Here is a 25,000-nt window from a genome sequence, read left to right on the forward strand (position 1 = left end):
GCGGCGCGGGTGATTGAACTCGGTACCTTTCGGGTAGGAAGCAAAGACCGTACCACTGAGCCCCCCCCCCCCCCCCCTCATTCCTCATTGAATCCTGTTATTCTATGACCATTGCTATTTATTTCGTTCTTGCTCTTTCCTAGAAACTGTAAAACAATAAACACACTGTAATTTGCCATACAAAGTATTATTGCCTTCTCGTGTTATATCATTGTAAAGTGATCTATATATATATATATATATATATATATATATATATATATATATATATATATATATAATATATATATATATCAATAACCTTCAGGTAAGCAGTAGATTTTTGACCAATCAAAACATGGAATTTGTGACACACCTTCGTGCATGTTCGGTCAAACATGGTTGTTTGAAGACAACAATGGAAACTGTTAGAATCTAAGTTCTATATAATATCTCGACGTAAACGATTTTGTCATACGATGTCGTCTTCTGCATCAAAATAGCAATAACTCAAATTGTAATGTTTGTAGCCTAGTCATTCATTAGCTTTCAACTAAATTAGTGATTGAAATGAGATGCACAAAGAGGTTGATATCTAGATTATAGTTCTCATTTTCACCCATAAAAACGTATTTTCTCATATTATTGCTTCCCGTATTGATTCTTTCAAAACTTTCTTCCTTGATAAACAATACCAAAGTGGTATGTATATATATATATATATAATATATATATATTATATATATATATATATATATATATATATATATATATATATATATATATTACCGCATGTTGGAGTCAGTCTACATCGATGTTTCAGGCCCTTTTAGCCATCGTCAGGACTGTGTGTTACATGAGTTTGGTTTGTTGTCTGTTGTGGTATATATTAAAATAATAATTCGCTCCATTGCCACATGTCGAGCACTATCCGTACCATATTTGTATCAAACATGATTCAATATATATATATATATATATATATATATATATATATATATATATATATATATATATATATATATATAATATATATATATGCGCTTGGCTAAGAAGCTCATAACATTGCCATCCAGAAGTATAAGGGACCTACACACAAAACTGTGTGTATCCGTTCACGTTTATTGTCAGGTTAATACAGTTCAGTGAGCATTACTCATAAACGCGGATGGCAAAATACAATAACAAAGACCCGAGTGACGTCATCTTCGAACTATCTATATATATACACTGCTTTTTCCGTCTGCACCAACGTCAGTTCAAAGGTTTCATGGTTGAATCAAAAAAATGTTTTCTCTCAATATTTATTGTCACTCTTCTATGTAGATAATGTAGACATAAAATTGACAATGCCATGAAGCAGTTTATTGCCCGTAAATTCATTTATTATTTTGTATTGCGGTTTTGGTTTTCACACAATGTGATTAAACGTTCTCTCTCTCTCTCTCTCTCTCTCTCTCTCTCTCTCTCTCTCTCTCTCTCTCTCTCTCTCTCTCTACGTGTGTGTGTGTGTGTGTGTTTTTGTGTTCTCTCCCCCTCTCTCTCTCTCTCTCACACACACACACACACACACACACACACACATTTACCTATATCCTCGGACGGAGTCCATGGAAAGATAACTGCCACTATTCAGTATCTGATACTGAATAGTACAAAACCACTATTCAGTATCGATACTGAATAGTGCAAAACCACTATTCAGTATCAGATACTGAATAGTGCTAGCCTTAATGTTATCCTGCCTGCCACACTTTCCTCTGTCTTCCTCTTCTTCGGCAAGCCTTCTATTGTGCCCTGCAATATTGTCTTGCATAAGATTTCGTGTCTTACAAGGTATGTATTCAGTCCTCCGGAATGAGCGCTTTTACACTTCCAATGAATATGATCCAGTTTTTTTTTTTGTAATATCATACTTTTCTTCTCTATTATTTAACGCTACAAAGCAAGTTAACGATTACGCGTCTTGCGCAATGTCTGAGTACAGACATCCTGAGTTTCTTTCTCGTCGTTGGTCGATCGTTTAAGTTCGGGTGAACGTCATCGTTAACTCGCTAATTTAGCGAAAAGTATCTGCTAATGTCCTTGTGACGTCATCGCAGAGGATGCATTTATTTATCAATTCAATCGTTAAAGATTCCATAACCGATCGGATATGTCGGTCGAAATGGGTGAGTGATTAAATTTTCATGTCCAAATCGACGTGACCGATGATGTCTAATGATCCTGTGCAGCTTCCAGAATACCGTTTAGTATAAATATTGTACGGTTATATGGTCTGTGATATTAGTTGGAGAATTTTGAATATGGAACATGTGTGTGGGTGTGTGTGGGTGGTGTTTTTGTGTGTGTGTGTGTGTCAGGGATGCCCTTTTTCCAGCTAAAGCCGGAAAACCGGCTTTTTCACATTTTCCGGCTGACCGTGTTCGGTATTGGTGAGTTGATCAAAGTATTAGTTGCTTGAGGCAACCGTTAGCGGGAAGCTAGATGGATGATAATTCTTTTCTATGATTTAAATTTAAAGGTGATACCATTTTGTAGAGAGAATGTTTGCACGAAATATTTTCATATGATATGCTCTTGACGTGAAAAAAATTTCAGGCTTTTTTATTCTAGCAAATGCTGGTGTCTGGGTGTGTATATATATATATATATATATATATATATATATATATATATATATATATATATATATATATACATATATATATATATGTGTGTGTGTGTGTGTGTGTGTGTTTGTGTGTGTGTGCTTTTGTATCAACCCAACCAAGCAAATCTACATTAAGTTATCATCATAAAAGTATGGAAGGGTTTAGTTTTCATCAGTATTTTATAGTGCAGTTGGTTGAATAATGTAATCAATAAAAAAAAGGGATGAATGGGTTGGTGGGGGGGGCATTACAAGGCAAAAAAAAATACGTTTACCCGACACCAACTAATGATGGCTCGAACTGTCGATAAGGTGTGGATGACGTAGAAACTTGGTCCCCACGTTTCGGAGACGATTCTTGATAGATAGATAGATAGATAGATAAATAGATTGTTTGGTAGATAGATAGATAGATGATGGTCAAGTAGTATATTATTGTAATATTTACCACAATGTTGGAGTCTCCAACATTGTGGTAAATATTAAAATAATAATTCGCTCCATTGCTACATGTCGAGCACTATTCGTACCATATTTGTATCCAACACGATTCAATACTCGTAGATAGATAGATAGATAGTTTGGTAGATAGATAGATATATAGATAGGAACATAGTAAGTGATAGATAAATTGACAGTTTTGTGAGTAGGTAGGCAGATATATAGATAAATAGATTGATAGACACAGAGACAGAGACAGAGAGAGAGAGAGAGAGAGAGAGAGAGAGAGAGAGAGAGAGAGAGAGAGACGGACGAGAATGGCAGTAAAGAGAGACACAACTATGTCAATTTTAGTTGTTGACATAAAATTCTCAGACTTGCAATTCTGTTTTAAGAGAAGGGAATGATGACAATCAATAATATGAATGTAACCAGATCACAAAATAACAATGCGATTGACTAGCGTTTGAGATTCGGTGAAGGGATTACAGTAAATATGACAGTAAATATAAAAAGCGTCATACAACCTTGTCTGGAACCAGAGTATATTTAGCTAAACAGCTATACAATCCGACTTAAAGAACAATCGATTTTACCATTGTTTTGATACAATTCGCCCTGATTATAAAATTGGCGATAAATGGGGTCAGTGTATTGGCTGTTGACGAGACAGCGAGCTCTTATGTAATTTGTAATTTGTATGTAATTTATTTTTTAAATTGAGCTTTATATAGCTTAATATCCACTAGATGTGCTCAAAGCGCTTTACAAGGGGTCCCCTGGTCAACAGCAACATTTAACATGTAGGACGGGACATGACGCCTGTTAGGCGGTATTACAATTTTTCGGACGAAGACAACGCTGTTAACAGCCAGGTTCTCATTTCACACCTGAGTACGGTGAGAGAATGTGAGTAAAGAGCCTTTTCCAAGGACTCAACTATGCGCCGAGCGCGAGGCTCGAACCCAGGACCTTTCGATCCGAAAGCGAGTGTCATACTACTAGACCACATAGCCGCACATCATTGACAAAATGTTCTTTGTTTGTTGGGGGGGGGGGGTTGTTGACATTTTAGCCATATATCTTTTAGTTACAACATCCATCGATTATAATGAGATAATTCTATACACGCGAGACTTCTTTTGGAGTTCTTTAAAACGTTTTTCTCTCCCTTGGTCAAGTTGTGGGCCATGTTAATCATTTTTAAAATATAAAATGAACATTTTCTGGCTAAAATGTCTTTATAAAAAAATAAATTCACATTTTTTTGTCTGTTTACGGCAGTGAAAATGTTTTTGTTCATGTATTTGCGCTCATAATATGTGGATGTGCGTTTGAGTTTTGAAAGAAATTAAGGAGCTGGAACCTGTATAAGATAAAGATCTGTCGACCTCGACTGGGGATCGAACCGCAGGCCTTCTGATTACCGTTCAGACGTATTACCATCACACGGTAATCAGAAGGTCTGAGGTTCGATCCCCAGTCGAGGTTGCCTGATTTTTTGGGATGGTTTTTTTCTTCTTCTATTTTTTCTTGCTTGCTTTGTCTAGCACCTCTCATACGCACACTTGTTCAGACGTTTAAGTTTGTTTTTGTTTTTGTTTTTGCATTTATCTGCTTTCAATAGTTTGTGTAATTTGTGTGATCTTGAAGGTTGAGAAAATTGTTTGTTGTTCGAAATGCGTGATTACATTAAAAATTTTAGTCGTAATTCATTTCGGAAATGACAAACCATTTGTCGTTTGGGTGAAATGAAAATTAATACATTGACTGGAAGTTGAATATGATAAATGAAATCAAAGGACAATTCGGAATAGTGATGCACGATAGAGATAAGAAGAGAGAAATGGAAGAAGGGCGGGGGGGGGGGGGGGGGGTGAGGGAGAGAGAGAGAGAGAGAGAGAGAGAGAGAGAGAGAGAGAGAGAGATGGTTTGTCTGAGAGAGACACGGTGTTTGTTGTGTGATTTTGTGTGTGAGTGTGACCGTCAGTGAGAGAGAGAGAGAGAGAGAGAGAGAGAGAGAGAGAGAGAGAGAGAGAGAGAGAGAGAATAGAATGTTTGCTTTTGAGAGACATTATGTGTCTGTGTTTGTGTGTGTGTAAGTGTGTGTGTGTGTGTGAGAGAGAGAGAGAGAGAGAGAGAGAGAGACATGGTTTGCCTGAGACAGACACGGTGTGTGTTGTGTGATGATGTGTGTGTGTGTGAGTGTCAAAGAGAGAGAATAAATGGTTTATTTGTGAGAGACATTATGTGTCTGAGTGTGTGTTGTGTGTGTGAGAGAGAGAGAGAGAGAGAGAGAGAGAGAGAGAGAGAGAGAGAGGGATATGTCTGAGAGGGGGGAGTCTATGGCTAGAAAAGGAAGAAAAACCGGATATGAATTATGCACCATAAACCGACATAAAGCGTGATAAGTTAGCAAACGCTCGTATCCCATCATCATCATCATCATCATCATTATCATCATCATCATCATCATCATCGTCTTGAGTGAATGAAAGAATGAATGAATACATTATTTATTGTCGGTAAAAACACATTTATTCCACAACTTTTATTGGAAATCTCTATCATTTCTTAGTAAATTCGTAATCGTTGATTGCTTTTAACGCGTTGAATGAAAATTTTATTCAATCATTGCAAAATATTTTCGCACATTTTATTGGTGTGAAATTACTGAATGGTAATTAAAAATAATCTTTTGGTGCGTATTAATACAAATCCAACATATTTAGTTTTGGGGCAAATTGTCATTTAAGCAGAAGGAGAAAGATACAAAATATGGTGAATAGGAGTACTAATACCATACCATTTGGTTACAAAATATCTAATAATTTTACTTGGAGGGGTAGAATAAACGTATTCTTTCATTTCTTTGTATTTATCAAACTCGTAGTATTTCTATCGTGCAATAACACATACTCGCAAGCTCGTTGTGTTATTGGACACGATAAAAATAACTCGTTTAATACATACAAAGAGATGAAAGAGTCGTATATTATGCATAAATCGTTTATACGTAACAACAACTATTATCAATGATAACAAAATATAAAAGTAATAATTTGAAGGAAAAAAATAATGATGTATATTTTCCTAATAAAATCTGATTTAAAATCAGTAAGCCCTTTAAGGAATAAGAATTTTGAAAAAATATACTTTGCACATAAATTACAAACTATATATTAAACAAAACAAAAATGACATTCGTCACTGTTAAATATGAATATCAATTATACTTAAGGGAACAGAAAACAGATCTGAACCGGACATCATCGTCGGATCGTTAATAATAATTTTGTTTACTCTTGCGAAAGAAATCGAGAAAATGAGGGTTCTTTCAATGTATTTCAATGATTGCGACAAATTATACATACATCCATGAGCTTTTATTATTGTTAACCAATTATTTAGGATTCAATTTATTTTGAAAAAGACGTGATCAATTGGATTCAATAGTCTGATGTCACTCCGTTCGGCAACGGCGGCCGTCTTGGTTCTAAACAAAGAAAATCATTACTTTTTATTTTTCATGCTGGCTAGAACTTTTCATATGCCTTGTGATCAGAATGTGTAAAAGTCAAAACATGATCAAATTTATGGGATTTTTTCCCTCTGGATACGCTTTTATGCTCGCCGGAGAAATATTTCATACGGCGTCCGCCATTGTTCCGATAGTTTAGAGCCAGTGTTACTAAGTTACCATGCGTCATTAGGAAGATAGTGACGTTACGACTGTTGAAGCGTATTGAAACAATGTTCAACTTGGTTTATTTATTTATTTATTATCTGTGTATTTCAGGACCCCCGATTCAACAACGAGGTAGATCTCCGAATGGGATACAAGACTCGATCCATCCTCAGCATGCCCATCAAGGACAGCGAGGGAGAAGTCATAGGGGTCGCCCAGGCCATCAACAAAATCAGTGTCAAGGACGAACCTTTTGATGAGCACGATGAAAAAGTAAGTCGTTTGTTTGTGTTTGGTATGTTTGGTATGTTTTTTTTTCAGCTAAAGATCTGAACAAGTTGTCCTTTTTTAACTCAACTCAATCCTAGAGATGTTTGCTACTTTCAAAATTGGAAAAAATCTATTAAAAATGAGAATGAACATAGATATTTTTATTCAACTACCATTAACATGCAAAAACTAAAAACAGTAGCTTTGATACTACGCCTATAATTTGTCTCAGAAAAATGTAATAAATAGGCATGGGGGTAAAAGTAACCCAGGTAAACAATGGATAAAGTCGGTAATAGGGTTGAGTGAGTTGAGAGTACGAGAATTATCTGAATTTGTTCCTAATAAATTCCATTATCTATCTGTTATTCTTTACTAGTTAGTAGCGGACCCGATTGCATTCATTCATTCACCTGCGACCCGCTGTTTTGAAAACCAAAAACAACTAGAGGTGCCTAAATGAGCCATTAAAATGGAGAGAAAGATAAAGTGAGTACATGTGACTCGTATATAAGGGAACAACACAAACAACGTTTCGGCTATTGGCCTTCGTCAGGAGACAAAAAACAAAACAAAAAAAAAACACAAATATGTAAAAATATTGTTTAAACAAAGTAATTTAAATTGAACACGTATCACACACACACACACACACACACACACACACACACACATACATGTAATAGAAGGCAAATTAAGTAGTAAAACCAAAACTAGTGATGCCTAAATGAGCCAAAAATTGAAAACCCTTCAGATTTATTGACCGTTACTTCACCTACATACCTTGCACAGCACGTATAGCCGAATAGTGACTGCTTTTTGTAATAATTGTAGCTCTTCTAACTAGTTCTTGCGGCTATGTGGTCTAGTGGTATGACACTCGATTTCGGATTGGAAGGTCCTGGGTTCGAGCCTCGCGCTCGGTGCATAGTTGAGTCCTTGGAAAAAAGCTCTTTACTGACATTCTCTCACCGTACTCAGGTGTAAAATGAGTACTTGGCCGTTAACAGTGTTGTCTTTGTCCGACAAATTGTAATATCGCCTAACAGGCGTCATGTCCCGTCCTACATGTTAAATGTTGCTGTTGACCAGGGACCCCTTTAAAGCGCTTTGAGCACATTTAGTGGATATTGCGCTATATATAAAGCTCAATTTTGTAGCTCTTCTAAATACTTCTTCATACTTTTTTTTATTTCAAAAAGTTCATAATTTTGGGATGTTCTGGGTCATGATCATAAGCAAATTGTTGCATCACTAATCACCAACAATCGGCTTAACCCTCTCCTTACCAACTACAGGAAAATCGTCACATTCGTAACGATACAACCAACATTTTTCTTATTCAAATTTATTTTGTACATCATAAAATTTAACGAAAATGAACAGTGTGTTGTAGAGCATGTTTTGCTAAAGAAATTATGCATCGTAAGAATTTTACTGCTATTATGTACGAGGCTTTCATAATTAACCGAAAAATGCCTGTAAAATCCGCGTTTTTTATGCTATCAACAAAATTCTTGCACGTGTTCATACCTTGACTCGTCCTTCATTTCTCTATGTAACAGCCAAGTCTGTCGACACACTTCTGCCAATGCCGCACCATGGAATAGATACCCTCTCGGAAGAAATTTCCGTCAAGGTTTTGTAGCCATTTCCGCACATGGTCAACAAGCTCTTCATCGACATCAAAGCGCTTTCCTGCCAGCTCACGTTTCAGTGGCCCAAAGAGGTGATAATCAGATGGTGCGAGGTCTGGACTGTGTGGTGGGTGTGGCAAAATCTCCCATCCATATTTCTCTAGCCAACCTTGCGTCACTCGTGCTGTGTGGGATGTAGCGTTGTCGTGTTGCAAAATGACCCCGTTGGTCAACTTCCCTGGGCGCTTTCTGCGAATGGCCTCCCTAAGCTTGTCAAGAGTTTGGCAGTACCTTGCCGCATTGATTGTTTCTCCAGGTTGTAAGGTTTCGAACAGAATAACACCACGACTGTCCCAGAAAACAGTTCCCATTATTTTCTTTGCTGACCGCATGACTTTGAATTTCTTCGCGACAGGTGAGGATGGATGTTTCCATGTCATCGAATCTTGCTTTGTTTCTGGGGTGCAATGGTGCAACCAAGTCTCATCACCGGTGACTATGCTGTCAAGAAAAGTCACATCGTACCCTAGAAAGTCTCCGCCGGCGTTGGCAGTATGCCCGTGAACCCTGCGTGAGCTTCTTCTCAAAAGTTCCCTGCAGATGTCCAATATTTGTTCTTTATGATTGTCTGTCAATTGCTTAGGAACCCATCTTGCGCTGACTTTTCTGTAGCCAAGTTCATCAAATACAATTCTATGGGCAGAAGTTTCCGAAATTTCAAGACTGCTTGCGATTTCATGAAGTTTCAACCTCCTGTCTTGACGAATAAGCTCATCAACTCGCTTCACATTGTCTTCTGACGTCGCAGTTATCGAACGCCCTCTCCCTTCCCTGACTGTCAAGTCGGAATGGCCGGCTTCAAACAAATAACACCAGTGATAGACTTGTGTACGGCTTATAACATGCTCACCATATACACTCTGAAGTTCTTTATGAATTTCGGTAGGATTCAGACTTTTGGCGTTCAAAAAACGTATGACAGCTCTGATTTCCTCCTTTGACCAAGTTTCAAGCTGGGCCGCCATCTTTAAAATCGTCTAGAAATTCATTGTGCAAAATGATGCACTTCATAATTTCTGGGAATATCCGTAAGGAAATAAGGAATATCATGTCGTTTACAGAATTTAAAAAATCTCCACTGGTTGCTGAGCAATGGGCATTTTTCGGTTATTTCTGAAAGAGCCCTCGTATGACTGAGTGATAAAAAATCTATTTTGTGTTGGTTGGGTGTGCCGTTTTGGGGAACATCTTGAAAATGGCTGGTAAGGATAGGGTTATAATGAAATTCTTAATAGCTCTATAGTCACACTCAGAAAAGGCTGGAGTTTTGAAAAATTCGAGACATTTCAACCACTTGGAAATCCATTTTCTGAGCAAAGCCAAAGACAGTCTTGGTGTGCCGCGGTCCCCAAATTATAGCAGTTGTAGATTATAGCTGAAAGACCAAGTGAATTCGAAGTTTGTACGGGATTCTGTAGCATAAAAGCAGCAATAATAATAATGATAATAATAATAATAATAATAATAATAATAATAATAATAATAATAATAATATATAATAATAATAATAATAATAATAATGATGATGATGATGATGATGAGAATAATAATAATGATAATAATAATAATAATAATAATAATAATAATAATAATAATAATATAATAATAATAATAATAATAATAATAATAATAATAATAATAATAATAATGATAATGCTTTATTCATCCAAATAAAAATTTTTGTACAGACCTGTTGAGCATTTTACTTTCTCTCCTTTAAAAAGGACGCTAGACTATAGCAAAGTACTTTTTCGCCAGATCTCTAGCAGCTCCAGCTTCCCAATCACTACCGGGTGGACAAGAGGGTTTGAGAAAATTTCGACCACACGACATTTGGTTGACATGGGGATTGATACTCGTCATTTACTTGCGAGTCGAGCGTTCTATCACAGAAATATCTGGGCCCAGTTCCTTTGTTAGTTCGAAATCCATGGAAGGCCATTGTGCTAGCTAGAGCCATTCAAAGATTTTAATTCTGTATCTGGTGACGACTCGAATGAATTTGAATGAATGAAAAGAAAATGATTTTGTATTTGGTCCTGCTGATGAGCCTGTGGGTCTGGGTCAGTCTCTGGGGATGTTGTCGTGAAATGGCCTGGTTTTAAAGTCGTAAATTATTCATTAAATTCGTCTGGGTAATTAAATGGTTGTTATGTTTATGTTTGACTATAGACCCTGGCTAGGGTGTGTTGTATCGTGAGAAAGGCAGTTGGATGTAGATGTATACACATGTCCCTTTGTGAGTAATTTATCCACCTTAAATCCTCACATTTTCACTAGATGGAAGGTTTTTTTATGGACATGTCTTGGGCTGTTTAATCATTAATTTTTCAAAAGCTCCGTTCAGTGCACAATATCACTTGAGTCATGTTAATTTAGAAGAAAGATAATATCTTAATCAACAAGTAACGTTGTCAAAACTTTCCAGTGATGCGGGGAAGCGTCTTGTCCTATAGACTTGACCACATTGATTAAATAGCGATTTAATTATTTGAATTGTGCAGGTAATTCACGGTGGTGCCTGTTCTTAATTTCTTGTTTCTTCTCCAATGAATGGCTGAAAAGTCTTGACGCCGCTCTTGTATTTTCAAAACTATAATTGATAATAAATCAACAAATGTATCAAATCAAAGCTTAGTTTATTTAGACCTGTAAATTCTCAGTCAATTAACTGAAATCAGTCAATTGGTCAAATTAAAATATTTTTAAAAAGGAAAGAAAGAATTGAATAAAGACAGAATTCATTAATCGTAGTCGAATGACCGTAAAGTTAATTAGAAATGTTCCACAGTGCTACGCATAGCTCATGGACCGTTTATATTAATGATGGATATATTGCCAAGGCTAAGCATCTTTTTAGAATTGCTGTGTCTGAACACATCCCAGTGTATTTTCACACAGTCTTCATGAAATTATTTTTTCACTTTCCAAACCTGTCGTGATACCAATGGTAGCCAATTTTAACTGAGCTGCTGAGCGATAAAAATCACTGTTTCGTCTAAGCCAAAATTGACCACATTTACCTGGAGGACAGTAAAAGTATGAAAAAGCAAAATGCAAACGTCGGAAGTGCATTATGAAGACATCTTCAAATCGAAAGTTAAATGATTGCTACAAGCACATCTCGATTACCTCATGTTGTAAACAAACTGGTTGATCGTTTCTAGTTTCTTCAGTGATTGGGCACCTAATTGTAAGGAACAATGGTAAGTAGCCTAATTAATTCCCGCGCAAATTAGTTTTCTGCCATTGTTTTGCTCAAGCGAGCTTGCTGTTTACTGTTCATTTCGATTCTTTGGATTTTTCAGCTACGAATTACGACTATGACGAGTTTCAGTCATTTTTTATAGAGCTCATTTACAGGTCTATTTATTTCCTTTCCGTTTATCATTTTAAATGTCAGCATAGTCATCATTCCCATTCAGACAGAGCGTAGCCATTAAGTTTTATAGCCTGACACTGAAACCCAAAAAGACTGGCATTTTGACGTCATTATTTGGTTTTTGCACCGTTTAGTGAGTTGTCGTTAGTAGTGCTCATGGAAACAAGTGGTCCCATTGGTTGAACTATTGAATACAACTCACGATTTGTTTTCTTTTGTGGCCAAATACTGACATTTTGACGTCATTTTTTGGTCAGTGTCAGGCTATCCGTTAACGGTGGCTACGGACAGAGCCTCCAACGACGCACCAATTATTGCGTCGCGTCCAAGAGGAATTAATTCAACATTATCGAGTAACCTCCGATACTGCACCTCGCCATTACTTTCAAAATTTGCTCCCTTGAGGTGTCTCTTAGGAATAAGTAACTTGGAGCTAAATCGGAACTGTAAGGGGGGTGGGGGATGTGTGTTCTACGACTTCAAGAATACTTTCTCTTTCAACGTAACCATGCGTTTGTGTGAGCATTCTCGGTATCCAACGGGCACAAGACTTTCTGTAACCTAGGATTTCTAAAAGGATAAATCCAACGCTTTCCTTTGACATTACAAGCCTTTGCAAAGTGTCAAATTAAAGAAATTAAGGAGCAGGCGCCAGTATAAGATAAAGATCTGAACAAGTGTGTATGAAAGGTGCCAGACAAAGTAACAAAGAAAAAGAAAAGAAAAAAACCATCCCAAAAATTCAGTCTCGGGGTCGACTGAATTTTTGGTATGTTTTTTTTTTCTTCTATTTTTCTTTCTTGCTTTGCCCGTCACCTTTCATACACACTTGTTTAGATCTTATATCTTTGCAAAGTGTCTGATTGTATTATCCGCGATTTGCTGGGTTAATTTCGTTGATATTTTGTTGATTTTCTGCGGTCCATACACTTTGTGGACGAACCAACCAGCCTGGTCGTTAATGTTGGTAGAGGCAGCATCGGTCCCTGTCAAATACTTAACCCTCCTTTGAACTGTTCGAATGCTAACACTTCGAGTCACCATTCACACGTTTCAGCCGTTCATGAATGTTTGCTCGTTCACATCTCATGTATAGGGAATGAGATTAGCGGAAGAGTAGCGTCCCTTGATTGGACGTCACCCATAGTCTGTGACGTCACCGGCGGAAAAATTATTAGAGAGAGAACGTCATGTTGGTTGTTGTGGCCACCGGTACGTTTAATACAATCGGAAAATATCTGATAGGCGTCAAGACTTTTCAGTCAACCCTAGTATGTTTACCCCACGTACCTGATGTTTCTCTTCGTATTGATTCTGGCCTTCTTAATGATTTCTGGCGGGGATGAAGGCAGTCAGATGTTTACATGATTCTATCTATGGTGAACATCTATCCATAAAAAAATCTCATTATTATTTTTTGTTGGATGTTATTTGTGTATTTTGAATGAGTGCATTTTGAAAACCATCTTAACGTTTGGAGGTGTGGGGGGGGGGGGGGGGAGGGAGGGTTGGGGGTAAATCCTATCCCTTGCGATTAGGTAAGACTACTATGATAGTTTTGGATCGCCCGTCAAGCTTCCCAGCATTTTTCTTTTATAAAAATAGATAAAATAAAAATAAAAGAAAGCAAAATGGAGAAATTTATTTAATCAAATTAAAAAGCACAATAAGAAAGAGAAGAAATTAAAAAAAAGATATAGAAAATAGAAACAAAACAAGCAAATAATATCTCCCAGAGAAAATAATATCTCATAACAACATAAAATGCATCTAACATCACTTCAAGAACATGAACAACCCCCAACACCACTACCATAATCGATGCCTGCAACGCCACAACCACCACCATCATCATCATCATCATCATCATGAGTACAAAAAAAACCCATATTCCAAGACCCAATCATACACTACCACCACCACTACCATCACCACCACCACCATCATCATCATCATCATCATGAGTACAAAAAAAACCCATATTCCAAGACCCAATCATACACTACCACCACCACTACCATCTCCACCACCATCATCATCATCATCATCATCATCATCATCATCATCATCATCATCATCATCATCATCATTATGAGTACAAAAAACCCCATTCTACAAGACCCAATCATACTCTCCCACCACCACCACCACCACCACCACCACCATCATCATCATCATCATCATCATGAGTACTCCAAGACCCAATCATACTCTCCCACCACCACCACCACCATCACCACCACCACCACCATCATCATCATCATCATCATCATCATCATCATCATGAGTACTCCAAGACCCAATCATACACTCCCTCCACCACCACCATCACCACCACCACCACCACCACCATCACCACCACCACTACCATCACCACCACCACCACCACCATCATCATCATCATCATCAACATCATCATCATCATCATCATCATGAGTACTTCAAGACCCAATCATACACTCCCACCACCACCACCACCACCACCACCACCATCATCATCATCGTCATCATCATGAGTACAAAAAACCCATACTCCAAGACCCAATCATACACTACCACCACTACCACCACCACCACCATCACCACCACCACCACCATCATCATCATCATGAGTACTCCAAAGACCCAATCATACACTCCCACCATTGTCAACAACTCAACCGGCTACTCCAATACTCCCCAGTCTTTCAAAATTCAAAAGCCATCCCCCACTTCTCTACAGAAATGTTACTGCGTGGATCTCCTTCCCTGGCAATCTTTTTTCCCCTATCAAAATCGCTAAGAAGAAAGAAAAAGAAAAACATGAGATCGTCAGGGACTCTCTTCTTCCCTGAGCCCAAGATTAGTATTTTTCCTCCTGATTAGCTCCCTTATCATAACCCTTTTTCTATACTCTTTTGACTACGTTCTTTATAATATCTCATACCTTCTGAAACTCTTTTTCCCCCTCTATTTATTTTTGGAAAAGATGGTCATTGATTGTATTTCATAGACCTCTTCAAAACTTGAACTCAGTCCCAGATTATGTGACTTCGTCTTGCCTTGAATGAGTGACCCGACATTTTTTTGTACACGTAGGCTGAAATGTTGGACTTTGACTAAACAATTATATTTGTCACTAAGATGTTACTTGAAATATCGATCCCCCCCCCCTCCCGCCCCTACGCTTGTCAAAAAGTCTGAACCTGTCACTCCCTGAAAATAATTTGAGGCTTTAAATTGAGCTTTATATAGCGCAATATCCACTAAACGTGCTCAAAGCGATTTACAGGCGGTCCTTGGTCAACAGCAACATTTAACATGTAGGACGGGACATTACGCCTGTTAGGCGATATTACAATTTTTCGGATAAAAGACAACACTGTTAACGGCCAGGTACTCATTTTACACCTGAGTACGGTAAGAGAATGTGAGTAAAGAGTCTTTTCCAAGGACTCAACTATGCCCCGAGCGCGAGGCCCGAACCCAGGACCTTCCGATCCGAAAGAGACTGTCATACCACTAGACCACATAATCCTTTTTCGTTACTCTTTTGACTACCTTCTTTATAATATCTCATACCTCATGAAAATCTTTTTTTTTTCTTCTATTATTTGATTTTTGGAAAAGATGGTCATTGATTGTATTTCATAGACCTCTTCAAAACTTGAACTCAGTCCCAGATTATGTGACTTCGTCTTGCCTTGAATGAGTGAGTCACCTGACATTTTTTGTACACGTAGGCTGAAATAGTCTGCATTGTTGGACTTTGACTAAACAATTATATTTGTCACTAAGATTTTATTTGAAATATCGATCCCCCCCCCCCTCCTCCCTCCTCCCCCCGACCCTACGCTTGTCAAAAAGTCTGAATCTGACACTCCCTGAAAGTACAAGGTCAGGGTCATCTTTATCGATCGACATAATAGGATTGAATAGTCTGATGTCACGTCCGCCCAGCAACGAGCAGCTTGGTTCTAAACAAAGAAAATCGGTACTTTTTATTCTTCATGCTGGCTAGAACTTTTTCACATGTCATGTGATCAGAATGTATAAAAGTCTAAACATAAAAAGATTTATAATACACTTTTATGCTCGTCGGATAATTATTTCATAAGGACGTCCGCCATTGTTCTGATAGTTTAGAGCCAGTTACTAAGTTACTATGCGTCATTACGAGGGAAGTGACGTGACGTCACGACTGTTGAAGCCTATTTGTGCGGCTATGTGGTCTTGTGGTATGACACTCGCTTTCGGATCGGAAGGTGTCCTGGGTTCGAGCCTCTCTCGGCGCATAGTTGAGTCCTTGGAAAAGGCTCTCAACTCACAATCTCTCATCGTACTCGGGTGTAAAATGAGTACCTGGCCGTTAACATTTTACACTTGAGTACGGTGAGAGAATGTGAGTAAAGAGACCTTTTCCAAGGATCCAACTATGCGCCGAACGAAGCTCGAACTCAGGCGAACTCTTCCGATCCGAAAGCGAGTGTCATACCACTTGACCACATAGCCGCACAGTTAAAAATGAAGGTTGGGACAGGGGTAGGTGTCACATGACGTCGGATTGCTTTTGAATTCGCTGAGATTTTCTATGGATGCCGTTTTAATAAATCAACTTGATTGGCTTCTTAAACTGTTTTCAAACACATTCCAACAAGCGCTCATTTTTTAATTGTTTATGATTTCTATTTCAGTAACACATTTCAATGACCACAATTCTAACTGGTTATGATTTCTATTTTTGTAACACGTTTTTAATGACAACTTTCAAAAATAATTTTCATGGGATTCTTCTCAAATGTCACTTTCAATTTTCTCAGCAACAACTTTTATTATTTATTTGTATCTACATGCCATGTGATTTATCCCTCTGTGTTGAGATATTTAAAATTAATTTGACCAGAAAACTCGTCTTTCAAATTATATCGATTGATTTAAACGACCCTCGTCTTGGCAAAAACTCTTAAATCTGGAACTTCGCGAAGACGAAGAAGAAGAAGAAGAAGAAGAAGAAGAAGAAGAAGAAGAAGAAGAAGAAGAAGAAGAAGAAGAAGAAGAAGAAGAAGGAGAAGGAAGAGAGGGGGAGAGGAAGAAGAAGAAGAAGAAGGAAGGAGAAGAAGAAGAAGAAGAGAAGAAGAGAAGGAAGAAGAGAAGAGAGAAGAGAAGAAGAAGGAAGGAGAGAGAAGAAGAAGAAGAAGAAGAAGGCGAGGAGGAGGAGGAAGAAATGAAGAAGAAGGAGCAGGGGCAAGAGGAGGAGAAGGAGGAGAAGACAAAGGTAAAAAAGAAGAAGATTGAGGAGGAGGAGCAACAACATTTATTGTTTATTTGTACATCCCATGTGATTTATCACTGTGTGTTGAGATATTTAAAATTTGACCAGAAAACTCGTCTTTCAAATTATATCGATTGATTTAAACAACCCTCGTCTTGGCAAAATACTCTTAAATCTGGGACATCGCGAAGAAGAAGAAGAAGAAGAAGAAGAAGAAGAAGAAGAAGAAGAAGAAGAGAGGAAAGAGAAGAAGAAGCATGAGAGGAGGAAGAGGAGGAGAAGGAGGAGAAGAGGAAGAAAGAGAGATGAGGAGGAGGAGAGAGGAGGAGGAGGAGGAGGAAGAGAGAAAAAAGAAGAAGAGAGGAGAGGAGGAGGAGAGAGAGAAGAAGAGGAGAAGAAGAAGATAGTAAGTAGTGACAGAGTAAGAATAGTAGCAGTAGTGTAGAGCAGTGTAGTGTAGTAGTAGTAGTAGTAGTAGTAGTAGTAGTAGTAGTAGTAGTAGTAGTAGTAGTAGTAGTAGTAGTAGTAGTGTAGTATGGATAAGTAGGTAGTAGTAGTAGTAGTAGTAGTCGTAGTAAATGGATAAGAGGAGGAGGAGAAGAACGAGAGGAACCAGCCAGGATCTTGATTCGTAGATAGTACAAGAATCAACGGAATATTCTTCCACAGGATGGTATTTTTCTGGTGTCAAATGCCTTGTCAGATGCCATGATTTTTTTTACATTATATTTATAGATAGTATGCGCTTGGCTAAGAAGCTCATAACATTGCCATCCGGAAGTATAACGGACCAACACACAAAACTGTGTGTATCCATGAACGTTTATAGTCGGGTTAATACAGTTCAGTGAACATTACTCATAAACACGGATGGCCAAAAACAATAACAAAGACCTGAGTGACGTCATCTTCGAACTATCTATATCCTTTAATTCAATCTATTCTTTTTTTTCTGGTTTTTCATCGTAGGTTTTTGGATCCTACCTGGCTTTTTGTGGCATCGGACTTAAGAATGCCCAGTTATATGGACGATCTTTGCTGGAAAACAGACGAAACCAGGTATGTCAAATTTGTATATTTGTGTGTGAGTGTGTGTGTGTGTCTGTGTCTGTGTGTGTATGAGCGTGTGTGTGTAAGTGAGTGTGACTTTGTCAGTCTATATATTTATAATATATATAGATACACACACACACACATATATATATATATAATAATAATATATAAAATATATATATATATATAATATATAACATACATAAATAACATACAAACATACATACATAAATACACAACATACATACATACATACATACATACATACATACATACTTACATACATACATACATACATACATACATACATACATACATACATACATACATACATACATACATACATACATATACACATACATACATTTATATGTATACATGTAAGAGAGTGTGTGTTATGTTTTGTTTGCGTGTGTGTGCGTGTATATATGTGTGTGTGTGTGTTTGTGTATATAGGTGTGTATATGTGTGTGTGTGCGGATACCTACTCAGTGAGTAATACAAACCACCTGTTTGTCAGTTTTAATTGGTGCCATCAAGTTCTCTCTCTCTCTCTCTCTCTCTCTCTCTCTCTCTCTCTCTCTCTCTCTCTCTCTCTCTCTCTCTCTCTCTCTCCCTCCCTCTCTCTCTTTCTCTCTTTCTCTCTCGTCCAATTCAAATCCATGCACTCGATACTCAAACACCCACTGAGACAAACAAAACCCATATAGATAGTATGCCCTTACCTAAGAAGCACACAACATTGCCATCCGGAAGTATAACGGACTAATACACAAAACTCTGTGTAACCTTGAACGTTTATAGACAGTATGCGCTTGGCTAAGAAGTTAACAACATTGCCATCCAGAATCATAACGGACCAACACACAAAACTATGTGCAACCCAAGGACAACTATACTGAAAGGACAATCATATGGAATCTTCAGGCAACGCTAGTGGGGGCCAACAAAAAATATAGAAAATTTACACCAAAATAACAGCAGGGGCATTATATGGCAAGATCTACCTTTTTAGAGAGTGATTGTGAATTCCGGGTCCAAAAAAATATTTAATGATTATTATTATCAGCAGTGAATAGGAGTGCCAAGAAACGGAAAGGATGAGTAGATAGATATTCTAAAAACTGACCTTATAGTGATTGATTCAGGATGATTTCTTTAGAAGCTTGATTAATGAATGTACATGTAATGTGATTATGAGGAAGAGGATGAACAATGAGATGAAGGGGAAAGGAGATGTACAATATCAACAAACGGAGGTAATCTGCGGAGGATGATCCCAAGAAAAATATGAATACCGAAATATCTACTAAGGGATGCACTACATAGTAGTTGTAATTAGAATCTCTCGAATTTATTATTTTTTTGAACACTATTTCATCCCTATAAGGGACGATCGGTCTGCCAGGTAGAATTTTCATTGGAACACCTGCAGACCAATATCTTTCACAAATAACAAATTTTGTCGGATGTGGCTCAATATCATCACGAGGAGGGATTTGTTTAACCATGTTTACCGGTCTGGTTCCTCTTTATAGGCAATCTGAACACACAACATTTGTTGGCTTTATTGTAGTTACCATTGTAATTCGCAACACCACAATTTTCCCCATCTTGAATTTGCTAACAAATCACGTCCATGAACATCAGACCCACAAGAGGCAAAAGTTCATGTGAGGAAAAACATTCAGAGTACTGGTTCATTCAATATAGTCAATGGAGTAGCATCATATTCATAGTTCCATTCCATTCCATATTCATAGAGTTAATTAATAAAGTAACATATCAGATCAATATATATTCAAAGTACAATAGTCGGATTTTTAATAAGGGGCGCGTCTTTTTCTTCTTTTTCTCAGCTAGCTGTTTACGATGTACAGCTGCAAAAATTTGTATGAAACTCTGGATCATTTTGTCTTAATAAAAATGTTTTATCACGACTTAAAAAAAAAACAATAGGAAAGTATTTCGCTTATTACAGCTATATTAAAATCGATAACGGGTGAGGATCTGAACTAAAAAATGATTTATAGTGTCGAAATTATGATTTTCCGCTTATCCATTTTGAAAGAATTTGTTAAAATGGAATGTTCAGTTAATTGAAACGTATATGATGTTCGTACAGAATCTGAATATGAAGGAACGACAGACAAGTTTACATTTTATAACAATCAATATACGTGTTTGATGAATACAAATAAAAGTGAAAATTACGCACTTCCAACATTATTTTGAGTTCAAAGTTTTGAGAAATAGCTTGGTATTTATGCCAAAGAGGATTACATAAATTTAATGTAGCCCAGTCAAAAGTAGAAATTCATCAATTTATGATACAGTGTTTCCACAAAATGTGCTTGTGTTCAACAACAACGTAACAACAATAACATGCAAAACTCAGAGTTGATTGTGAAATTCCAATTCCATAGATGTCCTCTTTAATGGCTTATCGATAGATACAAGTAGACTTCTTTTCGCAGCTTTACGAGAAAGGAACCGATAGAGATTCCGTATCATATCGTATTGTTTAAGAGCTTATAGGTTTAAAAGAAAAATTTTAATGCTGTGTGAATCGGTCATGCATAGATACAATTTTTCAAAGTTAAATATAAACATTCAATGTTAATTTGACAATTTTGAGTATTTAATCACTTGTTCAAATAAGTTAAAACTAGAGATTCATATCAGTCTTCGGTAATTGCGACGTGATGTAAATAAAAAGCAATAAATTATAAAGTCAAAATTGGATGCAAACTACATAAGTTGTTACTTTATGTTAATGTGTTTTGCTTTTATTCGGAAAATAGTAATTTTTGTAATAGTATGATGTGAACTCATAACCACTAGCCGGAACTACTGTGTCACAAGATTTTTTTGAAAAACGATGAAGTCATCTCTTACTTTGTGGTGCGAAACTGTTTAAATATTTAGCAGTGTAAAATCTCTAATTGTATGACAGCGGTTTTAAAGTGGCTTTTTATAGGTCGTGAAGAAGAAATCTTTTTTTTTTTTTTGTGATATGGCATCACAATTCAATTAGGGCCAAAATCTTTATTCAGTTAAGAGAAATTAATTCGGAGGTTGACACAAAGTTTTGCAACTTTTGATAGAGGGACATCTTAGAAAAACTAGAAAAACATGCGCCATTTATAAAACATCTGACTACTATAGTTCATTCCTTACACTTACAGTACAGTCAATGAGTAGCATCAGAATCAGATCCATAGTTCCCTTCCATAGTCATAGAGTTGTTTAATAGAGTCTCATCTTAGATCAATGAGACAAAACTATATATTCAGACTACTAGTTCCTTCCTTTCAGTCAATGGAGTAGATCAGATCCATAATTCCTTTCCATAGTCACAGAGATAATAGTAATAGAGTGAGTGAGTGTAACTAACAACAGTAACATCTCAGATCAATGAGGCAAAACTATATATTAAGAGTCTTAGTTACTAGTCCCATACGATTGACAGTCATATCAGCAACACAGATCCATGTAATGGGCATAACTATATATTCAGAGTCAGAGTCCAAGTTCCATCATATATGAATATGATATGGTAATATCAGACCCACTAACTCCAGCAACTTCTAGTCTAGCTAGTAGTAATAGAAAGTACTGTTCAAGATAAAGTTGTGAAGTTGACGTGACGAGCAAAGGGGCCCTCTAGACTAAAACAATAAAGTCAATATTTGTCAGTTAACCATATAGAAAAAATATATAAATATAAAACCGCAGGCCATAGTTCATAATAAAATAAGGAACAGTAATCCGATTCGGATTCCGAATAAGCCGGAGTCTGATTCTGATTATCTGTGCGACTCGACAGAACAAGCACGACAATGGGCCCAACTATCGTCTGCAGGAACTACAGTTGATAATTCTAAATATGTCTTAAATAATTATTACGCAATTATTATTGGTACTTACCACTTTTCAAAGATTCTGGTTCGATAAATTAGCCATAGTTATTAAAAGGTATTGAAATCAGATTCGTACTTTCGATTTCAAAAAAGATAACAAACCAAATCACTCAGTTTGTAAGAGGGCGTCATAGAAAAATAGTTCATACTTTCCTGTGAAATTTTTGATAGTTCACTACTTTTTGTATATTTTCATATCATTCAAGACATAAGAAATATTATTTAAAACTTATGGTCGCCAATTAACCAATTTATTATAAAGTACCGAAATTATAAGAATTATTGCGCATTCAAGGAAATTGTACCAAGGCAGAAAAGCGGTAGTTTTGCTTGAAATCGTTATCCAATCAATGGCCCCCACTAGCGGGGGCTGAAAATCCAAGGCGAGCCTCCTTTCTAAAGCCCTCCTTGGTGCAACCTTAAACGTTTATCTCATCTCATCTCATGTAGTTCCATATCTGAAGCAGACGTCGGAGGTCATCTTCCGCCAAGCTGATCTATCTCTTGCCAATTCTATTAAAGCAGCGCCACCTTTCTCAGCTTCATCTGTCCAAGTTCTTATCCCTTTCAAATACGTTATTCTTTGTCTTCCTCTTATTCTTTTTCCATTCATCTTTCCAGTCAAGGCGAGTATTTCCAAACCAGGGTGGCGGATAATGTGTCCTAAAAATTCCATTTGGCGTTTGATGATTTTTGTTATCAGTGATCTTTTTCTGTTTGCCATTTCTAAAATTTCTTCATTTCTTTTCCTTTCCATCCATGACACCCTCATCATTCTTCTGTAAAACCACATTTCCACTGCCTCCAGTCTTTTAACCATGGTCTTGTTTATGGTCCAGCTATCACAACCATATAAACGTTTATAGTCTGGTTAATACAGTTGAGTGCGAATTACTCATAAACGTGAATGGCTAAAAGTAATAACAAAGACCTGAGTGACGTTATCTTCATTATATCTATAGATAGTATGCGCTTGGCTAAGAAGCTCATAACATTGCCATCCGGAAGTATAACGGACCAACACACAAAACTGTGTGTATCCATGAACGTTTATAGTCAGGTTAATACAGTTCAGTGAGCATTACTCATAAACGCGGATGGCAAAAAACAATAACAAAGATCTGAGTGACGTCATCTTCGAACTATCTATAGAAGGAACGAAATTGACGTCACTCAGCTCTTTGTTGTTGGTTTCAGGCAGTCATTTTTTATGAGTAGTTCTCACTAAATCAGACTATAAACGTTTGAGGTTACACATAGTTTTGTGAGTTGGTAAGTTATAGATAGTATGCGCTTGGCTGAGAAGCTCCCAACATTATCATCCGTAAGTATAACGGACGAACACACAAAACTCTGTGTAACTATGTACTTTTACTGTCTGGATAATACAGTTAAGTGAGATTTACCCATAAACGTGGATGGCAATAAAATAATAGCAAAGACCGTAGTGACGTCAACTTCATTCTATCTATATCCGGCTGGCGGATGTTATGAGTTTTTCAACTGAGCTCATAGCATCAATAATAAGGTAACCTAAACACATGGATGAACTTCACACACACACACACACACACACACTCTCTCTCTCTCTCACACACACACACACACACACAACTCATACTCATACTCAGGATAGATATGACGTATTGTATTGACTGTGGGTAGAGGAAAATACCCTGTCCTTTTTTAGCATGATGGCCAGAAGTCGAATTCTAAACAAAATGGAATGTCTTGTTGGGGAGCGTTCACATATTACGTCATCAAAAATTTGCCCTTTTTAGACCCTCCCCTCCCTCAAGTCATCACTTGTCATTATTGACCTGACCCCCCCCCCCCCCCCCAACAGATGATGACGTCATCTAATTTAATAAAAACTAAAAGATAACTTTAATTTCACAATATTTATTATTCGTTTTTCAAACCATAAACATTGATTATCAATGTTTGATAAAACACATTCAGACATTTTATTAATTTCAGAAACTGTTGATAATTTATGTTTTACGATACAATGGGGACATAAAATTTAAATTTGCAAAGATAAAATCTAACAAACATTATTTAAATTAGGCTACTTGGTGCAGGTGCTATTAAAAAAAATTCAGAAAGTGTGATTTAAAATAGTATAGGAGGCAAATTATTTTATAGCATATTAGTTTTTTAGTGGAATGAATTTCTGTTTCAATTTCCAAACATAAAATTAATTGATTCAAAATGTTTCTGCCTTGGACCTCTGGCAATGAACTATAAATAGTATCATCAATTTCATCTTCATCGTCATCATTTTCTCCCATTTGCTGTTCTTCTTGTATGCCGCATTTTCGTGAATGGTCTGTCATTGTTGTGATCGAGGAGTGATACAATGAACATTTAGGGCAAGTTCGCCTTTTGAGAAGTGATACCCCTTTCCCATCTTGTTTCTTGAGAGATGGGCAAAACTCATCATAGCAATTTATCTTTAGCTGTTTTGAAAGGAACAAACTTTGAAATAGGCTTAATTTGCCTATGTTTTGATGACATCATCTTGGGTCTGACCCCCCCCCCCCCTCCCCCATGTCAACACATGTCAACATTTGGTAGACCCCCCCCCCTCCCCCCTAGCTGATGACGTAATATGTGAACGCTCCCTTGTATACAAACTACGAATGCAGCTGATGTAATTG

At 37.1% G+C, this 25,000-nt stretch overlaps 1 protein-coding gene across 2 annotated transcripts in view; it reads left to right on the forward strand.

Annotated features, from left to right (window-relative positions):
- Positions 1 to 25,000, forward strand: part of LOC144973548 (cGMP-specific 3',5'-cyclic phosphodiesterase-like) — a 234,376-nt gene that overhangs the window by 129,722 nt on the left and 79,654 nt on the right. For both annotated transcript variants that reach the window (XM_078916105.1, XM_078916106.1), the window contains exons 2-3: positions 6,873 to 7,034; positions 18,331 to 18,420. In XM_078916105.1, the coding sequence (XP_078772231.1) occupies positions 6,873 to 7,034; positions 18,331 to 18,420 (252 nt within the window). The remainder of the gene's footprint in view (positions 1 to 6,872; positions 7,035 to 18,330; positions 18,421 to 25,000) is intronic.

The sequence above is a fragment of the Berghia stephanieae genome, chromosome 5 (genome assembly GCF_034508935.2).
Source record: "Berghia stephanieae isolate SIO BIC M18660-M18661 chromosome 5, UCSD_Bste_1.3, whole genome shotgun sequence".
In the NCBI taxonomy this organism is placed as follows: Eukaryota; Metazoa; Mollusca; class Gastropoda; order Nudibranchia; family Aeolidiidae; genus Berghia; species Berghia stephanieae.